Here is a 21,887-nt window from a genome sequence, read left to right as displayed (position 1 = left end):
TCGTATCAAGACTCAATAAACCTTCACAAAGAACAACTCGTAGTTTTGTTTCAATACATACAGTAGGTTTAAAGAGTTTCGGATGTACATATATATATTTATATCCAAATTGTCATAGAATGTTTAAATATCAGTTCAAATACAATAATCCTTGTGGTCGATTATTGGAATACGAAACACGTAATTAGTGTTTGATACCAAGCTGTTCCAGTCTGTTTTTTTTAGAATAGTCATATAAAGATTTAAAAATGTAAATTTTATGTCTACTCTGGACAGTTCTTATTTCATTTTCTATAAAGCGGTAAATTATGACATGTGAAACCAACACGAGATTTTTTGGCAGAATGGAAAAAAATATGTTGCTGGAAAGGAAAGAGTCATAATGTATTCATTATAATCGTGAACGATTATGGATGTAAGGTACTGCAGCTTAATCATAAAGGATGGTGTACCACAATGACTGTTAATTGCATATAGATGGTCGGTACATACTACTTTACTTTAAAGTACCAATCAAATTCAGACACTGCCAAAAGTACACGTCGAGGTGATTCATGGTGCAGAAAAAAGGATCACCGAACATACAATGCTTTTTTTTTTTATCTATATCTACCATTTTTACGTAACTATAATCATATAAAGACCTGAATTAACCATACATTCATCTACCACCTAAAACAAACAAAAAAGAACGATAACTCTTGTTAAAGTTCCATTTCAATTACAATCTATTATTATCATTTTTAATCGCAACCCTGCAATAATTGAATGAAAACCTAGGACTGGTTATTTTGTTTGTAACTGTTTCTGAAATTCTAGTTTTTTTAAACAGTTATACGAAATAACCAGTTTGCTTATACTTATAAATCGCGAAGCGGTTTATAAAAAGTGTAATCTGGCCCAAACCAGGTTATTGAGTATATTAACCTGTTTAAAAATTAGAAATATTCTTTATAATTTAATTGCCAACAATCCATATATTATTGATTCGTAATGAATATGTCATTTTGCACCTCCTGTCTGATATATATAAACACTGCAGGTAAAAATTAACGTTCAATGCGAAATAATAACTTCATGCTAATATAATCCTAACAGACATGTAATTATAACTGTTACTATCATTGTTTTCACACGTCTAAATAGCATAAAAGAGTAATTTGAACTCCTCATTTCGTAAGAACATGTATTACAATGTACATTGTACATGTATTTGTTTCACACAAAGCGAATGTGATACATATCAATATATCATATAACTACTAAATGTTGATAATAAGGGAGATAATCACTTCAATACTAATTATAATATTTTTTCTCCAGTTCCTTTTTAATATTGTACACAGAAAGGACTGTTAGGTTTCAAAAGCAAGCGTTCATAGAAAGATAGACAGACTACCAAAAATGTAAATCTAAGAAAGAAGAATGAAATTCCGTTTTTGTCCACAAAAAATCAATTTGTTTTACTATATACAAATTTGCACGACACATATATCATTAACTTTGAAACAAACAAGAGATCTTTTTCGTAAAAGTGGTGTCTGAAGTAGGGTAAACGTCATAGTTTTAATACTAAAACACATCTTTCATTTAGGAAAATGAAGAAAGTGAACCCAGCTAACATTATACTTGTTCATTAATCTATATTATTGTCTAACAGGGTATCAACTGACAATTTTTGAAATTATACTACGTGACAAATCTTTTTCACACATGTTTCGAGCAAAATATACATTAATGCTCTAACCGAGTATATACGAGAACGAATTCGTCATGCTTGCGATGTTGAAATATAGTTTCTTCTATGCTCTGAATCGTAAGTTGATATATTTGTCAGTGTATTTTGTGTTGTATCTTGAATAAACAAGTAAATAGCTGATTCAGTTTTTAAAGGGCGACAGTTAAGGCCGTATAAACCAGTTAATCCCCACCACTTTCGTGCGTCTATCTAATGTCGGGAGATGTAGGTCATTAATGTGTCTTTGTGTCGGTATATTATTTTTTGGTTTTATTTTGAAGAATTGCCATTGTTCTGTTACCGTGGATTTTACTACTTTTGTTGTCGGGGCCTTTCAGAGATTACTTAAAGGTGTGTTTCAGCTTGTTAAAGACTATTTGATGATCTCTGAAAGTATTTATTAATTTGTATTTAGGTAATACGCTGGTACATTTGTTACATTTCATCGTATGATTTTTGTTAATAACTTAAAAATATTGCATTTTGCTCCAATCTGGTTATGAGTAAAATTTCAGAATGATGAGATCTACCCATGCGCAAATTTTCACGACGGTTTATCCACCAATATTTTGAGTTATGGCGCCTGAAATGTCTTTTTTTTTATTTTTTTTTTAACAAATCACTCTTGAATTTCAAACAAAGAAAAATACAAAAATGTAATTCTAGATGCTATAAATTCTTATATTATCTGACATTTTCTACCATGTCTACTATGGAACCAGATGAGCGATTCAGGCTCTTGGGAGCCTCTTGTTTTGAGGACACATACTTTTTTTTTGGCCACTGACATACGCAATTTTATGAAGGTCTTGCGCAAACGTTATGTTTTAATTTGTCAAATGCTCTTTTTTTTCAAACGAGTCACAATTAATATAGCTCTCGATGGTATCCCACGTGTGATGTACACAGTAACACTGTATAGAAATACGGCCCAAAGTCTCAGGCTTGTGGAGTACAACCCCTCTAAACACGAAACCACTGGTTATGAGGGATTACATATGCACAACTGCCTTTTCTTCTTTTAAGCCTCATACAATTTTCAGTTTTGTCTTTCAAAATTGACTTTTGTTATTTAACTTCCATATCAGGTAACAAAAGTCAATATTCTATGAAAATAATTTAATACTTGCATACTTATTTGACAAATGAATTTTTTGTCATTACAAAATTGAAGTGATCATAAAACAAGTCTGTATAACATAGTTTTGTACGAAAAAAAATGATTTTGTTATGACGGAATTCAATTTTGTGTAGATCTAGACAAAATTGATTTTGATCACAAAAAGATCAAGTCCCATTCGGCGCCCTATATCAGTGGGGTTAATATCAGGTACAAAAGAACTGAATGTAGGATTTTAAAATAAGTAAACAGTAAAAGGTAGACAAGTTTATGATGGACATAGACAAAAACGCCTCATTTTCTATGACACTATACACTGAGCAGCATAAATGATGTACATGAACTCATTCTGTAGTTTACCTAGCCTAAATTCTTAAATACCGATATATTATATATAGTATTGTACCATATTATATTATCTCACAAGTCTGTTATTAAACTTACAGTTTTTGCCTTTGCCCATGGGAGTTGTGAATCTTTCCTGTACGATATCCTCAATTGCTACGGAATATATGATGTCCATCCTGCAATTCCAACAGATTCTATTACGACACTGTGTGACCAGTATTATCCAATCTGCCCGTAAGTCTTTCCACTTTGTTGCATCTCATAATAATGATGTACAGAACATTACCTTAATAAACACTTGAGTTTTGCATATATACTTCCACAACATTGGAAACTACCGTAACGGCTTAAACTTGCACATGGAGTCAAATCAAATTTCTACAACAATACTGTAATTAAAACAATAGCAAATTTAAAGGAAATTGATGGAATCAGGGTTTGAATGGTTATCAAAGTAATACAAATCAAGAATAAGACATCGAATGGTTATCAAAGTAACACAAACCAAGAACTAGACATCGAATGGTTATCAAAGTAATACAAACCAAGAACTAGACATCGAATGGTTATCAAAGTAATACACACGAAGAACTAGACATACACACTAAACAAAGAACAAGAAATAACCAAAATTACACGAACAATTAAAAAAGCAAATGCGCAACCCGGACTCCACTAAAAATTGGCAGTATGTAATAGGTGAACTAGTAGGGTAAGCGTCCTCTTCTTGATATCTTCGGTCATCAAAAAAAAAAAAAAAAAAAAAACTGCTTTCTTTTTTATTTTCAGAAGTAAGAACATGTTCATGACATGCTATATTAATGCCATATCAACATGCGACTCAGATAAACGCCTTTACAATCCCTTAGTGATGGATATCATTACTGTACGATCTGTCTTATATGGATGCTGCATGTCAAAGGGAGGTAATGCAAAAACTACAGTTTTGTATTTTGATAAGAGTAGAAATTTATCAAATGAATTAAACACTGTCCATTCAGAGAGACTAAGTCAGTTTTAAAACGAAGATATTATTCAGGGTATTTTTTGAGAAACATTATTTTAAATCCACGAAGTATTATATAAGAACATTGAAGATGTACAAACCTATTACTTACAGACTCTATAAACTTCCTTCTGAACAGGAACTAAGTAAACTGGACAAGAAAAATCAACTCCTTTCTTACATTTTTTTTCACGCCTATGGCGAAGACCGTAAGTCCAAATATTTTGGTCTTCCATTCTTATCAACACGTTGGTCTGTATTTTACTTTTATTTTGTTCTATTTTTATATGGCTACCTTTAAATAACTCACCAATAAGTTACAAATGTTTCTTCCCAATCCCCGAAAAACGTCTGGCGTTCGAAATTCACTCACAACCAGCCTTCTCAGAAAATACAAGAATCTTGCAAAGTCGGATGATTTTACGGCGACGATTGTCAAACGACGTGTGATTTGAATAATGTCCGAGAATTTCGAAAGACTTGTCTGCAGCGATTAGTAAGAGAGGAATGGAACGTCTGCCGCTGCGTGGAGCTTGGTTTCTTCCGCTTGAATAACAAAGTTCGTTATATTACATTTAAGACAAATCTAATTTCAAAGTTGATTGCTGTTTAAATATCTATGAGGCAGACTTGAATATTTTTTTCCCATAAAATCATATGTAAAATCTTAATTATATTTAAGCATCTTACCGTTGGGAAAATATTCTAAACATATTTTTTTTTACGTTTTCATTTTTGACTTGTACAGATTTTTGTAATCAATGTCGAATTACCCTTTTATACAAGTATTATCTTGTAATTATATGTAAGGTTTTATGTAATGTAAGTATTAAAAAGTTGTAGGGAATAAGAACAGACTTATAGAGAAGAACTTTATTTTCAAGTTAATTTTAAAGATATTTTGACGCGCAGTTGTTTTACTAGGCAATCAAAGTTTTAAATATATAGAAACAAATTATTCTAAATAATTTTGAGTCAATTAACGGAATCATCTATGTACACATTTATAGTAAATACATTCATATGGTCTACATGTTTTGTTGTAGATTTTGATAGCGGGAAGGACTGTGTAGGAAGCAAATATAATGACGTCCATGCTGTTATATCAAATATCTGTTTCGTCATATCAGTTGTTACACAGATTTCTGTGGAGGCAGTCTCCTCTGGTAACTGGACTGATTTATGCACGTAAGCTGCCCCTTTGTTATTGCAATGAAATTATTCTATCTAACATTTATACATGTACAATTTGCTTCGATTTAGCAAGTATTTTCATGCATACGTCGTATAGGTTTAGAATGTATTTTACATACATTATCAAAGTGATGCTCTCATGAATATGTGTGTATATAAAGTTCCATAATGAAGATCCATGAGCATCCCATGCTATAGTCAAATGGATGAAAATAACAATAGCGATTAATTATACCCCACGCATCGAAGGTACATGTATAATGCTTTTGACCCTTCCGTCCGTCCGTCAGTCCATGTTCAGTTTTCCGGACTTTTTTTGAAATATTTGCTGATATTGACATGATTTTTGGTATATACATGTACATTCACTATGATAAGTTACAGGTCAAATTAAACTTTCGTTCCGCTCCGATTATTTTACCGAAATTAAGGGCCTTGAACTTAGCAAAGCTCACAGAAATAACCGTTTTCCAGACTTATTTTTCTAAACGCTTGCAGATATTGACATGATTTTTAGTATATGATTTCACAATGGTAAGTTACAGAACTAGTTTGTGTTTGGTTCCGCTCCAATGATTTTTACCAAAATTACGGGCATTGAACTTAGCTAAATTCACAAAAATAACCGTTATTCGGACTTTTTTTTAAACGCTTGCCGATTATGACATATTTTTTGGCATACAAGTTCACCATAATAAGTTGCAGGTCAAGTGTACGTTTTGTTCCGCTACGATGATATTTACTATCATGGATTAATTAAAACTCAAAGATATCACAGTCTGGAGTTTGAAGTTTACTTGAGTGTCCAAACGTGGGGACGCGTGGGGTATATGAGCGTTTTCACTAAGGTTCTTTAATTCAAATTATTTAAACACATCAATCTGTCAACATGGAGACATATTCATATCAGACGATAAACTCCCGTTCTTTCTAAGTTTACCATTATGTTTTAAAATATTTTATTCTATATTTAACATGCTAGATTATTTTACAAAGATTGATGTATTCGTAGAATAATCAGCTCTAATTGCAAAAATGTTACGTACGAAAGACCATTGAGCTCATTTCGTAGACTAAAAGAAAAAGAAAATATGCTAAATAACGCGAAACTATCGCAATATAACGCAAATGTCTATCATTTAGTTGAAATATACGTAGCAGTGAGTTCCCTCGATGCCATGATGGTCATGAATAAACTTCTCCTTGAAAGTGAAAGCATTTTGAATCAATGACAAACAAGAACCTTTTTAGCGGCCACCATTATTATATCAAATCTTCATGGTGATCGCTACATAATCATGGGGGAGGGGGCAGGTTGGTAATTTGTATGCCCCTGCTTTAAAAACAATATTTGGTAGCAAGCAGTTATCGGCATTTATAAAACGAATGAAGTACCTTTCTGTTGTCGTTGATATTTCAGGGGTCATGACCTTTTACACAAAACATGATTGTTATTACTTTGGTGAATATTGATTTTTTTTCATTTAGTTTCATTTTGTTTTTTTTTTTTGTTTTTGCTTTTTTTTTTGTTTGATGTTTTTTGTTTTTTTTTGTCCCATTTGCATTCTTGATTTAAAAGTTTTATAAATGACTTCGTTTGACCAAACAAAACATAAGTACTATTTTATATAAAGAACAAAACAATTTAAAAAAAAAGGAAAAATTGAAAATTCTAGGAAAGAAAAGTAGAAAGTCAAAGTGTAGAAAAACAGGCGGATAAATTAAAGGTTTTCTTCTTCCTTTATATAAAAATACAGGACAAACGTTTCACGTTAATTCGCGAAAGATTCGAGTTATCACGCGAAAAAAATTAGTATATGAAAATGAGCTCTATGGACTTTAGAAGGTACGAATGCAAAACCTAATGAACATAAATAAAAATAAAACAAACCTAAAAAAAAAAATGAAAACAAAAGCCTAGACCCTCCCTCAAGAAAAACGCAAGAAGCAAAGAGAAAATGAAACACACACACACACACACACACACACACACACACACACACACTGTCTTTCAGCCATTGGCTTGTCTATACTTCAAATTTGTCCTTAAATATAGCACTTTGCAATTCGACCACCATTATAGTGTGGCAGATCAACCGTAGAGACCATATTTCTGTCATATAAAGTTTGTCATCACCAGACCTAAGTGAAAACAAATCGGGGCTTCTTGAACTTTGAGTTTAACTCTTTCTAAGCCAAAGGACCGATTTTTGGCAAACCCCCTGCACCTTCTTAATCCACAAGTGATTAGAAAGTTTTTACTCACTACGATTGTAATATTGGTGAACATTTGTATTGACACTGCATGATACTTAAACAGGTTATGAAAGAGTAATCAAATGAACTAAGATTCTAAAATATGAAATAAACTGGTCCAAACTTTAGATGATGTCCAAATAATTGCTGTTCAGGAAAAGGGAATAATTAATATGAACCAATTTATTTATTCTCTACTCATTAGATCCATAGATGAGAGTTACAACTGTATACATGATCTTTTATTGTCATTCAACTGTACATCCAAATACGAGAGTGCTTACACCAAACTGATCTACGCTGCTATACCTCCCTACTGCACTAATGACTCAACGGCATTTGGATGGATCGAACAGTTCGGTTACAGCTGGAGCAAAGGAACTTTTCCTAAGTCTTACTTAAGTCTCATCGCAATTTTGCCGTTTCTTCAACTGCAAGTGTTAACGCTTTAAATTATGTCGTCTTGAAAACTTTCAAAATATTGCAAATGTGTCTCATGGTACAAGGACCATAACAGTTATGATTCCTCACTTAACTATTTGAGAAAATGATGTAAAATAAGATAATCGAAAAAAAAAGAATTATTTATTGCATCAACATTGAAATCATAAAATTCAGAAAGAAATATACTCCAATATTTGGAAATAAATTAAGAGCAACCTTAAATAAAATCACTTTAAATCTATTGAAACAATGTCAGATATATACATTGTACCATTATTGAAAAGCTTTACTAAATCAAACCGAAGAACAGAAAACAGAAAGAAAAAAAAACAAGTAAATGCAAAAGTACATTACGTGTTGATATACAATGACACATGAATAAAGCAACTCAGATTTAAAATATATTGGTACGTGCATCGAACATTTGAAGTAAGCACAAGCAGTTTTCAAATTAAGAAAAAAAATAATGGCACAACATTATTTCAAATGATTATGTCCTTATATTTATATCATTCGCTTCCAGCCTTGAATTTTTATCAGTATCAGTCTTTACAAAAATCAGACGGGAGGTGATTCATGCATGTCAAAAACCCACTGAATTCACTTAAATGACTTATTCAGAACCGTTACATAACACATAAATAGTCATATTTTTTTTTCATTTGGATGTTGCGCTTAGAGATAAAACTTATTTAGATCGTACATAAACTTGGAACTTTGCAAGAGTTATCGCTCTTGATTTTGTTCGATTTGGTTGATTTTAATGGGAGATACATATTTCTCAACAGTACAGATCTGAATATGAAAAGGTAAACTGTTAAATGAAAAGAAATAGCATAAGAAGATTGAAAAAGCATTGTTCGTTGGATGGGATTTTTCTTTACCATGAATCACTTTAATATGGAGCGTGTCCAAATTTTATATTGACTGTTACTTAAGTGACGGACAAAGGTGATTCATGTAATTCTTTGTCATAAACTTTATAGTAATAGTTAGCCCTTGTAATTCAGTTACTTAGATAAACATTGTACAGCTTGGGTATAGAATCTGCAAAGTTTGGTTGATTTAAGTGGGAAATGAATGTATAGTTCTCTTCTTAAATAATATAATAACAACCTAAAATATGGCGAATAAGGTAAGCTCGGTGTTTGGGGTTTTCTTTTTTGCATCATGAATCACCTCTATCATCGGTAGTGAATTGTATATGTATTCTTATTAAAACATCAACAAGTTAAACCACCATAATTGTTAGCTATGGCACATTGCACTGCTCAAATAAAAGAATAGAACACAATTAGATACTGATAGAGTTCGGCACGACGTCTGGATCAAGCCATAGGTAAGGTACCTCTCTATGTAGGTTTCGGTCTTTGATTATTTTACTGATGTCTCTGAGCTCTTCTCGAAATCTACAATGAAAAATATATTATGGCGGTTTAGATAAAATTGAAATATGAGAAAACATTAAAAAATGAATGAAGTAATTGATGATGCTGTCTATAGTTTCTCTTTCTTCCTACGACTACCGCGGACTTTAAGTTACCTAAATTTTCACTGGAATCTTGTTTCCTTTGATTACTCAAATTAGATCAGAAATAACCAGCACCAAAAACTCTCAATCGTAAATGAACAATTTAGACTAAAATAAAAACTGAAATATGGACGAGGACGTAAAACATAGATTTATATTGCCATTCTTTTCAGGATTTTCCTAAGTTGTTAGTTGTTATCAATACAGCTTTTATTCCAAACAATATTCACTAAGATGTCTAACAAATAATAAAATTATTCATCATTACAATGAAACCTTTCTAAATCGTGAATAAACCATAAAACTGTCTTAACTTGAGTCCCTAAATATTATCGTAAATGTCTTATGAAGATGGAAAACCAAACAATTTCTACAGTCCACAATGGGTTCAGTTTGAAAAGGTTTCCCTGTATTTCAAAATCTGATTTTAATAAATAACATACTCATTCACTATTTTCTTCGCTGGAGGATCAAAAATATATTGTACTTCAAAGTCACCGAGACTATTGGTTCCTCTGTCGCTGAGAATTTTTGTTACTGTCATGATATCTAATGTCGTAGGCTTGTCTGGGAGGGCATCCAAAATGTCCTTTTCGCATAATGGTGTCTGAAAAATAAATGATGAACTTTAATTAGTACTTCAATAACTCAATCATGAATTCATGAAAAGACAAATGACTTTTTTGTATACGTCTATTGAAGTAAGTACAATCTGACAAACTAAAGCAAATGCACAACAATAGCAGCTTGGATTTGACCTTATAGTCCCTGAAAAGTATACTGGCGCATTATCCCACATACAAGCAAGGTCGATCTTGCTAACTTTCTTTTAATATATGTTATGCAACACACCAATAACCTGTATCATCTGAGTACATAAATCGAACCAAGGCCCTAATGAAATATTCACTGACTTCATCATAAATTTAACGTCTATCTTGTCTCGTGTATAACTGAAATATGTACTAGTTTCAATTTGAAATGAAGACTCGAATAAAAAAAAAAAACTACGCAAATCACTATGTATTCAACTGTGTTTAACAAGGGAAATGCAATTCAACTATCTAACAGCGTTATGATCATATTTCAGTACAATTGAACTGCACATTTTCAGGCTTATAATACGAGACGAAAACTAACCTTATCTGAGGGTGGTTTCCCTTTTAAACAAGCAGGATAATTTGGTGGAAACGCATACTCGTCATACTGTGGGAAGTTTGTTGAGGCATGCGCCACACTACATGTATAAATAATGGATGTCAATGTAATAATAAGATCATCGGCTGTTTGAAACTTCCCATCCTTTGGTATTCCCTGTTAAAAAAAACTTTTATTTACAAACAAGTATTTAACAATGTTCAATGTATTTTACAAGTTAGTTTGCTTTCAAACAAGTGAAAAATGCGAATATCTGTTGAGTTTTACATAAAAAGAATAACTATAATTACTCTTTTCATTTCTCTTTATTACTAACAAATCATTAACACATAAAGCAATTATAGCTTACTGCACACAACCATGTCTAACTATGTGTAACCATGTGTAACTATGTTTTGTTATTAAATAAAGATTACCATCAGAGTAATTTAAATACTAACAATTTCTCATTAAGATTAATAGAAGTGTACAATTAACGAGACCGTAAAGTCCCAATTTCGGTGAAGCTTTGCATCCTTGTGGTAACAGAATTATGGAATTATGGAATTATGAAAAAAGTAATCAAGGGAACCAAGGTTATAGCGGTAATCAAAAGAATGCAATCCAGGGACAAAGACCAGGCATGGCACTAACAAAACAAAGAACATAAAGTAACTAAAATCATACATACAAAGTAACAAAGCAAATGTGCAACTCGGACTCCACTAAAACCGAGAGCATGAACCAGGTACACCGGTATGGTAAGCATTCTCTGTTTTTCTAGAAACACCCGCGGAGTTGCTCATAAAAAGTCAAGTCCGGGGTAGACAAACGAGGAAAGGAAAACTATGACCCGTTGAATAAATCAGTTTTCATGGTGCAGTTGGATACACCATAACGATCCACGAGTTCATGATGACGACCCGACCATAAAACTTCCGTAGTGGTGACTTCAATCTTGTAGCAACATAACCCTGTTCCAGAAACCTATTTGGTAATAGCGCGATACAAAAAGTGTGCGTAGTGTCGGCAAGCTCTGGCATAACGTATGAGTTGTGATATGCAAGTGCTGAAGGCATGTTGCCACAGATGAAAGGAAAGTTAACAATTTTGAATGAAAAGTCATCACGTTTGTCGTAAAGTTTGGTCAATAGTTTTCCTTTACCATCGGTTTCTGAGTGTAGGTCAAGATATGAGGCTGACTTCACAGTGTCTGTAGCCTTTATCGCAAGTTCTTTGGGGTAGAAGCGATGTATCAAATCCCCGAAATTAGGATTGTTTAAAGATAATACGTCATCTATATAGCGGAAACTGAGATTAAAGGATCTACCTAAACGATATTCTTTCTTTCGGATCAGATCAGCTATAAAGTCAGCTACTTAAGAGTAAAGGAATAGGTCAGCAAGTAAAGGAGCACAATTTGTTCCCATTGGAATGCCGACCGCTTGTTGAAAAACACGTCCACCACACTGCACAAATATGTTGTCGATTAAAAATTCCAGTATTTTGTAAACATCTTCCTCTGTATATTTGGAAGATGATTTGGAATTATTTGTTACAAAGTATGAGGAATCTCTACCTAGAACTGTATATTTGTATCTAGGTGTACCATCTTTTTTGAAATAAAAACAATGATGTATAATGTTTTTAAGTCGGGATTTTAACTGAGTATGGGGAATAGAAGTATACAGTATTGAAAAATCATGGGTTTTAATGCTATTATATTCAGATAATAGTTCTTAATTGATTGTCTCCAAAAGATCTTTCGATTTTTTTCAGGATCCAAGTTAGAAATGTCATTGTATTTATTGCAAATACTAGGAAAAACAACTGAACTTCGTTAACGTTATAACCAGGCGAGGCATTGATCAATAATGTACAGGAAGTACCAAGAAGGTTTGCATAAATATGTAAATCATTATACCAGAATCCCACAGCCGCCTTTCTCTCTGGGTTTAGTCAACTCATTTCCCCAACTCATGATTTCCCAATCGTCAAAAATCTTCTCTGGCTTGTCTACAACATGTAGAATGTCATATCATTGTTTTCATAAATCATACACTGTGAGAACGTCAAACTAAAAGAAGGTGCACAATACAACAGCTTATGTTTTAAAAATATACCACAGCTCTCCATTAAATATATGCCAACAACTGAAAAAAGACAAAACGTATGTATCAAAACCATTTTATGGTAACATAAAATCGTCATTGTAATTTTATTGAAGTACAGAACTGACGGAAAACTACAAAAAAAACATCAACTTACTACACTTATATGCATGTGTAATTATACGTGTTGATTTTGTGGCAATTTATAATTTTAGATATATTTCTCCTACTTACCATAGTACAACTTGACATATTTAGACACATAGTTTTTTATTGCCTGGTACAGAAGTAGGGCGTCGTCTCTGAAATGGTACCCTGGTAGAACATTCGTGTCTAACAGCTGTAATATGAAATAAAATATCGTAAATTGAAATAACTGAATAAAACACCAATCTAAAAAAATTAATTCTAATTGATTTCCCTGTCAAGAAATTTTCCAAAATAAATGTATTATCATTCTATTTTACTTTCAATAGAATTTGCAATGTACACTACCAGTACGTCTAGTGTTTATCAAATGTGTATCAAGGGGTAACAAAGGGAACCAAGATTCTAGCGGAAATCAAGATATGTAATCCAAGGGCAAAGATCAGACATGGAAAACAGGCAAACAAAAGAAAGAACATAAAGTAACTAAAATAATACATACAAAGTAACAAAAATAAATGAGCAACTCGGACTTCACTAAATGCTGGGAGCATGGACCAGGTGCACCGGTAGGGTAAGCGTCCTCTGATTTTCTAGAAACACCCGCCGAGTTGCTTAAAAAAAGTCAAGTCCGGGGTAGACGAAATAGGAAAGGAAAATTATGACACGTTGAACAAATCAGTGTACATAGTGTAGACAGATACACCGTTATGATCCACGAGTTCATGATAACGATCATAAAACTTATGTAGCAATGACTTCAATCTTGTAGCAACATAACCCTGTCAAGTACTTTACTTTTGATGAGTTTTATTTCGGTTACAAATGTTATTCTGTTATTAGATTTTTCTAATTACGGTACTACGATTTGTCGAAGTCTCTGCTAACAATACCACGTGTCATTGGATGTCTGTGTTTATGGTACCACGAGTCATCGTAAGTGTCTATTTACGATTACTAGTTTGTGTTATTTGGAATATTTGTTCAGGGCACGACCTATGATTAAATGTCTGTTTAGGCTACCACGTATTGTTGGATGTCTCTGTTTACGGTACCAAGTGTAACCTGACGCTCCAGACAGGGACACCATATGTAAGCGGATATTTCTGTTGACATTCCATGTGTTCTTAAACATTTCTTTGATGGTTCCGCGTGTTTTGTGGAATTTCTGTTGATAGTTCCATGTCTTATTGGATAGTCCTGTCGACCGTACCTGTGCCAAATGTTATTGGCATTTTCTGTTGACGGTAATACGTCTTATTGGATATTTCTGTTATCCGTACCTGTGCGACGTCTGATTAGATATATCTGTTGACCGTACCTGTGCCACTTCTTATTAGATTTTCTGCTTGCGGTATCACGTCTTAATATATATGGTGGACGTGTTTTTCAACCAAAGGTCGGCATTCCAATGGGAGGGAACAAATTGTGCTCCTTTACTTGCTGACCTATTCCTTCACTCTTATGAGGCTGACTTTATAGCTGATTTGATCCGAAAGAAAATAATATCGTTTGGCTAGATCCTTTTATCTCAGTTTCCGCAATATAGATGACGTATTATCTTCAATTCTAATTTTGGGGATTTGATACATCGCATCTACCCCAAAGAACTTGAGATAAAGGATATTACAGACACTGTAAGGTCAGCCTCATTTCTTGACCTACACTTAGAAATCGATGGTAAAGGAAAACTATTGACCAAACTTTACGACAAACGTGATAAATTTTCATTCAGAATTGTCAAATTTCCTTTCATCTGTGGCAACATGCCTTCAGCACCTGCGTATGGAGTGTTCATATCACAACTCGTACGTTATACCAGAGCTTGCCGAAACAGCGCACACTTTTTGTATCGTGCTAGACCTCTAACAAATAGGCTTCTGGAACAGGATTATGTTGCTACAAGTCACCACTACGGAAGTTTTATGGTCGTCATCATGAACTCGTAGATCGTTATGGTGTATCCATCGGCACCATGAAAACTGATTTATTCAACGGGTCATAGTTTTCCTTTCCTCGTTTGTCTACCCCGGACTTGACTATTTATGAGCAACTCGGCGGATGTTTCTAGAAAAGCAGAGGACGCTTACCCTACCGGTGCACCTGGTCCATGCTCCTAGTTTTTAGTGGAGTCCGAGTTGCTCATTTCCTTTTGTTACTTTGTATGTATAATTGTAGTTACTTTAACTTCTTTGTTGTTTTGTCTGTTTTCCATGTCTGGTCTTTGTCCCTGGATTGCATTCTTTTGATTAACGCTATAACCTTGGTTCCCTTGATTACTCTTTCTGTTAATTATACCATGCGTAAGTGGATACTTCTGATCAATCGTAAATGTATTGCACATGTGTATATTTAAGTGTGTGCCCATCCACAAATCTTACCCCTCTTGACTTAAGGTCCTCTGGTAATGTTCCATGCGTATCTAATCTCCAAATGTTAATCCTTAAATGAAAAGTTAAAAGGAACTAGAATGTCGCAAATATCGAAAAGGAACCTAAACAAAATTAATACTACTTTTTCGGTCCCTGGTCAAGTTGTAACGAAATGCTTCACAAATTGCATTAATTTAACTTCACACTTTCATATATGTTAGTTATTTTTACTGTACGAGTTCACTTGATAACTTTCGACATCAAATAATTATCATATAAGCAAGTTTTTAGTCACTTTAAAAGCACATTATAAATGTGATCTGATATGTTGATAAATCGTGAAAAGCGCCTAATGTGCTAATAAGGGATAAAATTGTAGTAGAAATTCTATTATTATGAAGAAGGGTCAAGTCAATGGGTTTCTCCAGACTCGTTAAAATGAAAGTTAGTGGTAGATAAAAGCTCAAAGTCGACTAAAAGGAGATAATTTAAGGAGGCAGACTTAACGTAAGGGACACAACTATTAAATATTATTGGAATGTTTGTATTCAGACTTTATATCAATCACACGTAAGCATCAAAGCATCAAAGTTACTTGGATTGATTTCATTCCATTTCAAATGAAAGCTTGAAAGGCTTTTATGAAATTGAATATGATATAAACATGACTGATTTCGAGAGTTATGTCCCTTACCCTAGGTCTACTTCCATAAATCAGTATCATAACTTACCCTCTCTCGATTAATTTGAACATTCCTTTGATACCAATAGTCATCGTTTTATCAACCCATCCGTTTGGCGCAACAAGTAACTCTAAACCACGTCTGAAATTTTACATTTATACCAATCTCTTGTACAAATACATATGTTTTTTGCATTTGGGAAGAAAACAGAGAAAAATAACGTGATATAAATTCATTAAATTTTCTATCTTTGAAACTTCTTGAGATCATTTTACTTGGAATGCGCAACAATAATTTATATGTCTGTAGTAGAGGGGAAGCATTTGAATAACACACATTAATTATTGTGTGTGTGTGTTTGTTTTTTTCGTCATACTTGTAATATAAGGTGTTTTCTCTTCAGACTTATATGTTTCTGCTCTTTTCACATACCTTTTACAAAGAAAACTGAGATAATTAAAAAAAAACACGTTCCCATAGAAAGCACTACAATTTACGTTTGATAAGCGCTATGTGAACATTGTAAGAAAGAAAAGTTGACATGATGTGATTGTTTTATTGAACAGTACTTAAAGTTATATACAAATATTAGAATAAACAAATAGAAACCAAGGACCAAATTAAAGGTAGTACTTTTAAGCAAAGTAATCAAATTTGAAAAAGCAAATAATATAATTGTGGAAGTATTTCAAGACATACGTGTTTATAGCTATGAGGTACAAAAAATGAGGCGCCAACAGTTTAAACACTGGATGCGACTGTGACAGTTGTCTATGAGTGACTACCACAACCCCTTCCATTAACAGATGCGTGAAAGCTGTAATGAAAAATGCAATGGATTAGATACCAGGATATCTTTCATAATTGCGGGTGCATTTCTTTTACAAGAATCTTGAAAACATTTTTTTTTCAATTTATTGTTTATAAAAATAGAATCATAATTTTCGGTTTTGAAGAACTATAAGTTTCTTTAGAAAAAAAAATGCTTCTGTTTCTCAATAATACTCTATTTTAGCTTTTCTTTTACTTCAATCTGATAATTTATTATGTTATATGTTTATGATTTGTCGTTTCTTTTCATTGAAACAAAAACATGCTGTTGGAAACATATGAAACATAAATAACCCATGATTCATGTTTCAATATCATGTTTCTGTTTCCTTAGAGGACGATTAAATCTTTCCCAGAAGTGTCTGAGATTTCCTTATTTTGCACTCGTATATGTGTAAAATTCTTTTTTTTTTCACAATAAAGAGACAACAAAAATCTTTTTTTAACTGAACGAGTCCTAATCTGACCAATGGGTTAAGACAGAAGGAGTACATTCTCCCGCAAAAAAAAAACTTCGAGCAATTAAATAAGGCGTTGAATTTAGTGTACGATAGTATAATGCATGTACCAACATGTGTTTTAAAATAAATTTTAAATTATCATCAACAAAAAAAGTGATTTATTATTTCTTGTGGTAATGTTTATATCTAGTGATCGTTTTGAAGTGATCTATATTTTACAAAGTGGTGACGCATCACTGGAACAATGTTTCAGATGTGACCATATATGTCTTTCATATTTGTGCTCAATGTATAATATTTTGAATATCAAAACATGAATATACTCTAACACTTATATACTATATTCGATGACGAAGTATTACTCATCTCTGACTGTTAATGTTGTGTTGCTGTATTAATTTGGTGTACATGCATTTATTTACATCACGATATAAACAATGTATACCAATACTCCAGAAAGATTCAGACATATACGTGTAAGCACTAATTTTGTTCTATTATCAAGAGAAATTAATCGAAACATTTGCATAATGTTAACCTTTCGAGTCATTATAAATCTATATTCAACGTTATTAGTTCTACATGTTCATTTGATGGATAATTATTCCACAAGCGATTTTTGACGCATATGACCAATTTAGAATTGTAAAAATAATTGCACGAAATATAGTAAAATTATTTTAGTAGATGCGTAAAAAAAAACATCAAATATATCAACGTTTGTCATCAATACTTACTGTTATATATACATACAGACTGATTGTATTCAAAACAAAAGAGAATGTTAATGTTTACCGCCTTATAGCTCTTGGTTAGGGATTGTTTACTAACAATAAATTTAGACGAAAAGAATAATATTCTTTATGTTTCGTCTTGTCCTACAATGACCTCTCTTTTATGGCTGATTCACGTGCAATCAAACTACTTGGAAAAGATTATTAACACCCAAACTACCATAAAAACCATGCAAAAGCTTTACAAATGGGTCCACATGACAAGTCAATGGATTTCATTGAAATTTTGTTCATATGTTAAGATGGAAATGAACATAAAAAATCCAGTTATTTTTGTTTTTTTGTGCTCTTAGTATAGATGCTACAGCGCCATCTTTAGAATGACAAGATTTCCCGTACTGTTGCGGCTTATTTGTTGAAATATGACATATTTTGATCCCATAAATGTGTAATGAAAATTGTATTTTCAATTGACATGTATTGTTCTATAAAGCATAATTGACTTAACAGGTGTTGTAAAAATTTATACAAACCATGGGTGCTGTGTCCTATAGTTTCCACCTTGTCTGTCTGTCTGTCAGTGAATTGGTCTGTTGTTCTTGAATTTTTATTTTGTAGACAAAAATATTTAAAAAAAAACAAGACATGCTATGGATAGATATGGATTTTTATACATATATGTATGTCAAGGATGTACATTGTACATGTCAATTTATAATTTAGAAAAAAAGTTTGCTTTTATCAGAATGTAATGGGCTTCATTTCTCATCTTTCATTTGTGTATTTGTTTGTGAGTTAATATTAACTTAAATCCAACTACTTGTTGTAATGAAGTAATATATCTTTTTTGGAAAATGTCACCAACTTTTAACTTCTATACTCACAACTGTCAAAGAGGGTCTACAGTCCTACCAGAATACTTGTTACTCCCGTAGTGATATTAATTCAATGTGGATCCTGAAAAATTCGAACGATCTTCTGGAGACAATCAGTTCAGGACTATTATCTGAATATAATAGCATTAAAACCTATGATTTTTCAACACTGTATACTTCTATTCCCCATACTCAGTTAAAATCTCGACTTAAAAACGTTATACATCGTTGTTTTTCCAAAGAAGATGGTACATCTAGATACAAATATACAGTTCTTGGTAGAGATTCCTCATACTATGTAAGAAATAATTCAAAATCATCTTCCAAATATACAGAGGAAGATGTTTACAAAATACTGGAATTTTTAATCGACATATTTGTCCAGTGTAATGGACGTGTTTTTCAACCAAAGGTCGGCATTCCAATGGGAAGAAATTGTGCTCCTTTACTTGCTCACCTTTTCCTTCACTCTTAAGAGGCTGACTTTATAGCTGATTTGATCCGAAAGAAAAAACATCGTTAAGGTAGATCCTTTAATCTCAGTTTTCGCTATATAGATGACGTATTACCTTAAAACAATTCTAATTTTGGGGATTTGATACATCGCATTTACCCCAAAGAACTTGAGATAAATGATACTACAGACACTTTGAAGTCAGCCTCATATCTTGACATACACTTAGAAACCGATGGTAAAGGAAAACTATTGACCAAACTTTACGACAAACGTGATGACTTTTCATTCAGAATTGTCAACTTTCCTTTCATCTGTGGCAATATCCCTTCAGCACCTGTGTGTGGAGTGTTCATATCACAACTCATACGTTATGCCAGAGCTTGCCGAATCTACGCACACTTTTTGTATCGCGTAGCAAATAAAACTCTAACAAATAGGCTTCTGGAACAGGGTTATGTTGCTACAAGATTGAAGTCATCACAAGTTTTATGGTCGTCATCATGAACTCGTGGATTGCTATGGTGTATCCATCTGCACCATGAAAACTGATTTATTCAACGGGTCATAGTTTTCCTTTCCTCGTTTGTCTACCCCGGACTTGACTTTTTATGAGCAACACGTCGAATGTTTCTAGAAAAGCAGAGGATGCTACCCCTTCCGGTGCACTTAGTCCATGCCCCCAGTTTTTAGTGGAGTCCGAGTTGCTCATTTGCATTTGTTACTTTGTATGTATGATTTTAGTTACTTTAAGTTATTTGTTATGTATGTCTGTTTTCCATGTCTGGTCTTTGTCCCTGGATTACATTCTTTTGATTACCGCTATAACCTTGGTTCCCTTGATTACCCTTTTATAAATTCCTTTCCTGTGCATAAATTTTGATCTCGCCTGCGACGAAAGATGTGGAAAGCGAGACTTGGGTTTTGCTTTTCTGGCGACGGTGGCAACAGGGACGGCGTCACAAACTTAACATTAAGTTTTCGGACAAGTAATATAAACATAAACCCCTTATGCTGAATCAATGATATTTAGTGATTTGTTTGTTTTGTATTTTGTTTTATGAAGAAATGATGTGTTTTTATCGTTGTCTGAAAAACGTAAAATTTCATCATTTTCATGTCTGTGTTAGATATACAAGAACAAGAGTGCCTACTTTTTTTACTCTTAAATTAGTTTTACCTGCTGTCAACAATAAAAGATTTTACACTTGATTTGTATCCTGCTCCCTTTTTTTCAATTTCAATATTGTCAAAAAAAAAAATAATAATAATAATAATAAAAAACCAGAAAAATCTGAATTACAGTTCTGGAAAACTGGTTCCCACTCTAATAAACCCCAATGCTCCTTACAGAGAAAGATTCCGGGTGAAATATTTTTGGTGAATTCTTATATTGCTAAGGTTTCAATAATCACAAAGTTTCATCCTGATTTGAAGACCCCCTTGTAGCACATAATGCATGGTTCTATGGTAGATTAGGTGTTAATATTTAAAAAAAATATAAACATACAAATCACTTATTAAAACAATTTCTTTAAGTTTTGACCTTATATAGATGTATAACTTAATTACCAGACACACTGCCGTGGAGTACTAAACTAAACCGATAGTCACCACAAGAATGCTAAGATTTGAAGATTATTCATTTGCCTTTTGATCAAAAGAGTATTTAGGCGAGGAAAAACATTATCCGGTTTGTGCGGGTTTATTTTCTCAGAACAAAATCTGTATGCTCAAAAATTCTTAAAAGGAAGTTATAACTGTAGTTTTCTGTCGTATTTTAATCAAACAAACCCTCTTGTTACTGTATGAACAGACAATTTATATATTAATTGTAAACAATGCACAACTTTTTTTAAAAAAATATTTCTGTCGCGAAAACTAAGCCTTGTGCTTACTATAATTCATACAAATGTTGAATTGAAAAGATTAAGCAAAGGAAAATAATAATTATAATCATCACTAATAACCTCTCACGTCATATTACATAATATTTGAACAGTACACAGATATCGATACCGGGATGCTTAAATTGTCTCGTAACAGCAAGTTTTATCTGACCCAGCATGCAATTGATAATATTCGTTAAGTTCATAAGTGGGTTGTAAATAATGCAATTTTTGAACAGGAAAAAAAATCAAATTAAATAGAACAACACGTTCCTATACATTTAATGTGCATATCATTGAAATACGCTAATTTCTTTGAATAATCAGCTTTACACGGGATGTTTCAGGAGTCGATGAAACACATTTTCCAGCTATTAATAAAGTCTATAATGAAGTGGACTATATTCATTTATCGCTGTGAATTGTCGATTTTACAAGTATATCAGAACTAAAATAGAAATAAAATGAATTGAATGTTTCACGTTTCATATTTCATCGGCTTGTAAAAGCGTTGACCGGTCGTAGTTTATGAACTTGAAGTGTTAGGGTGCTTCAT

The 21,887-nt window shown here is 32.8% G+C and overlaps 1 protein-coding gene across 3 annotated transcripts in view; it reads right to left on the bottom strand.

Moving 5' to 3' along the window:
* Positions 1–8,225: 8,225 nt before the first annotated feature.
* LOC148604544 (allene oxide synthase-lipoxygenase protein-like) overlaps positions 8,226–21,887 on the bottom strand; it is a 35,626-nt gene continuing 21,964 nt past the window's right edge. For all 3 annotated transcript variants that reach the window (XM_088547470.1, XM_088547469.1, XM_088547467.1), the window contains exons 8-15: positions 16,787–16,904; positions 16,136–16,228; positions 15,414–15,474; positions 13,120–13,225; positions 12,699–12,790; positions 10,778–10,951; positions 10,081–10,244; positions 8,226–9,515 (exon numbers count right to left, since the gene is read on the bottom strand). In XM_088547470.1, the coding sequence (XP_088403596.1) occupies positions 9,401–9,515; positions 10,081–10,244; positions 10,778–10,951; positions 12,699–12,790; positions 13,120–13,225; positions 15,414–15,474; positions 16,136–16,228; positions 16,787–16,904 (923 nt within the window). In that variant the 3' untranslated portion in view covers positions 8,226–9,400. The remainder of the gene's footprint in view (positions 9,516–10,080; positions 10,245–10,777; positions 10,952–12,698; positions 12,791–13,119; positions 13,226–15,413; positions 15,475–16,135; positions 16,229–16,786; positions 16,905–21,887) is intronic.

The sequence above is a fragment of the Perna viridis genome, chromosome 10 (assembly GCF_037379345.1).
Source record: "Perna viridis isolate PV_CMFRI_1.1 ecotype Kerala chromosome 10, ASM3737934v1, whole genome shotgun sequence".
In the NCBI taxonomy this organism is placed as follows: Eukaryota; Metazoa; Mollusca; class Bivalvia; order Mytilida; family Mytilidae; genus Perna; species Perna viridis.
This window is presented reverse-complemented; position numbering and strand designations above follow the sequence as displayed.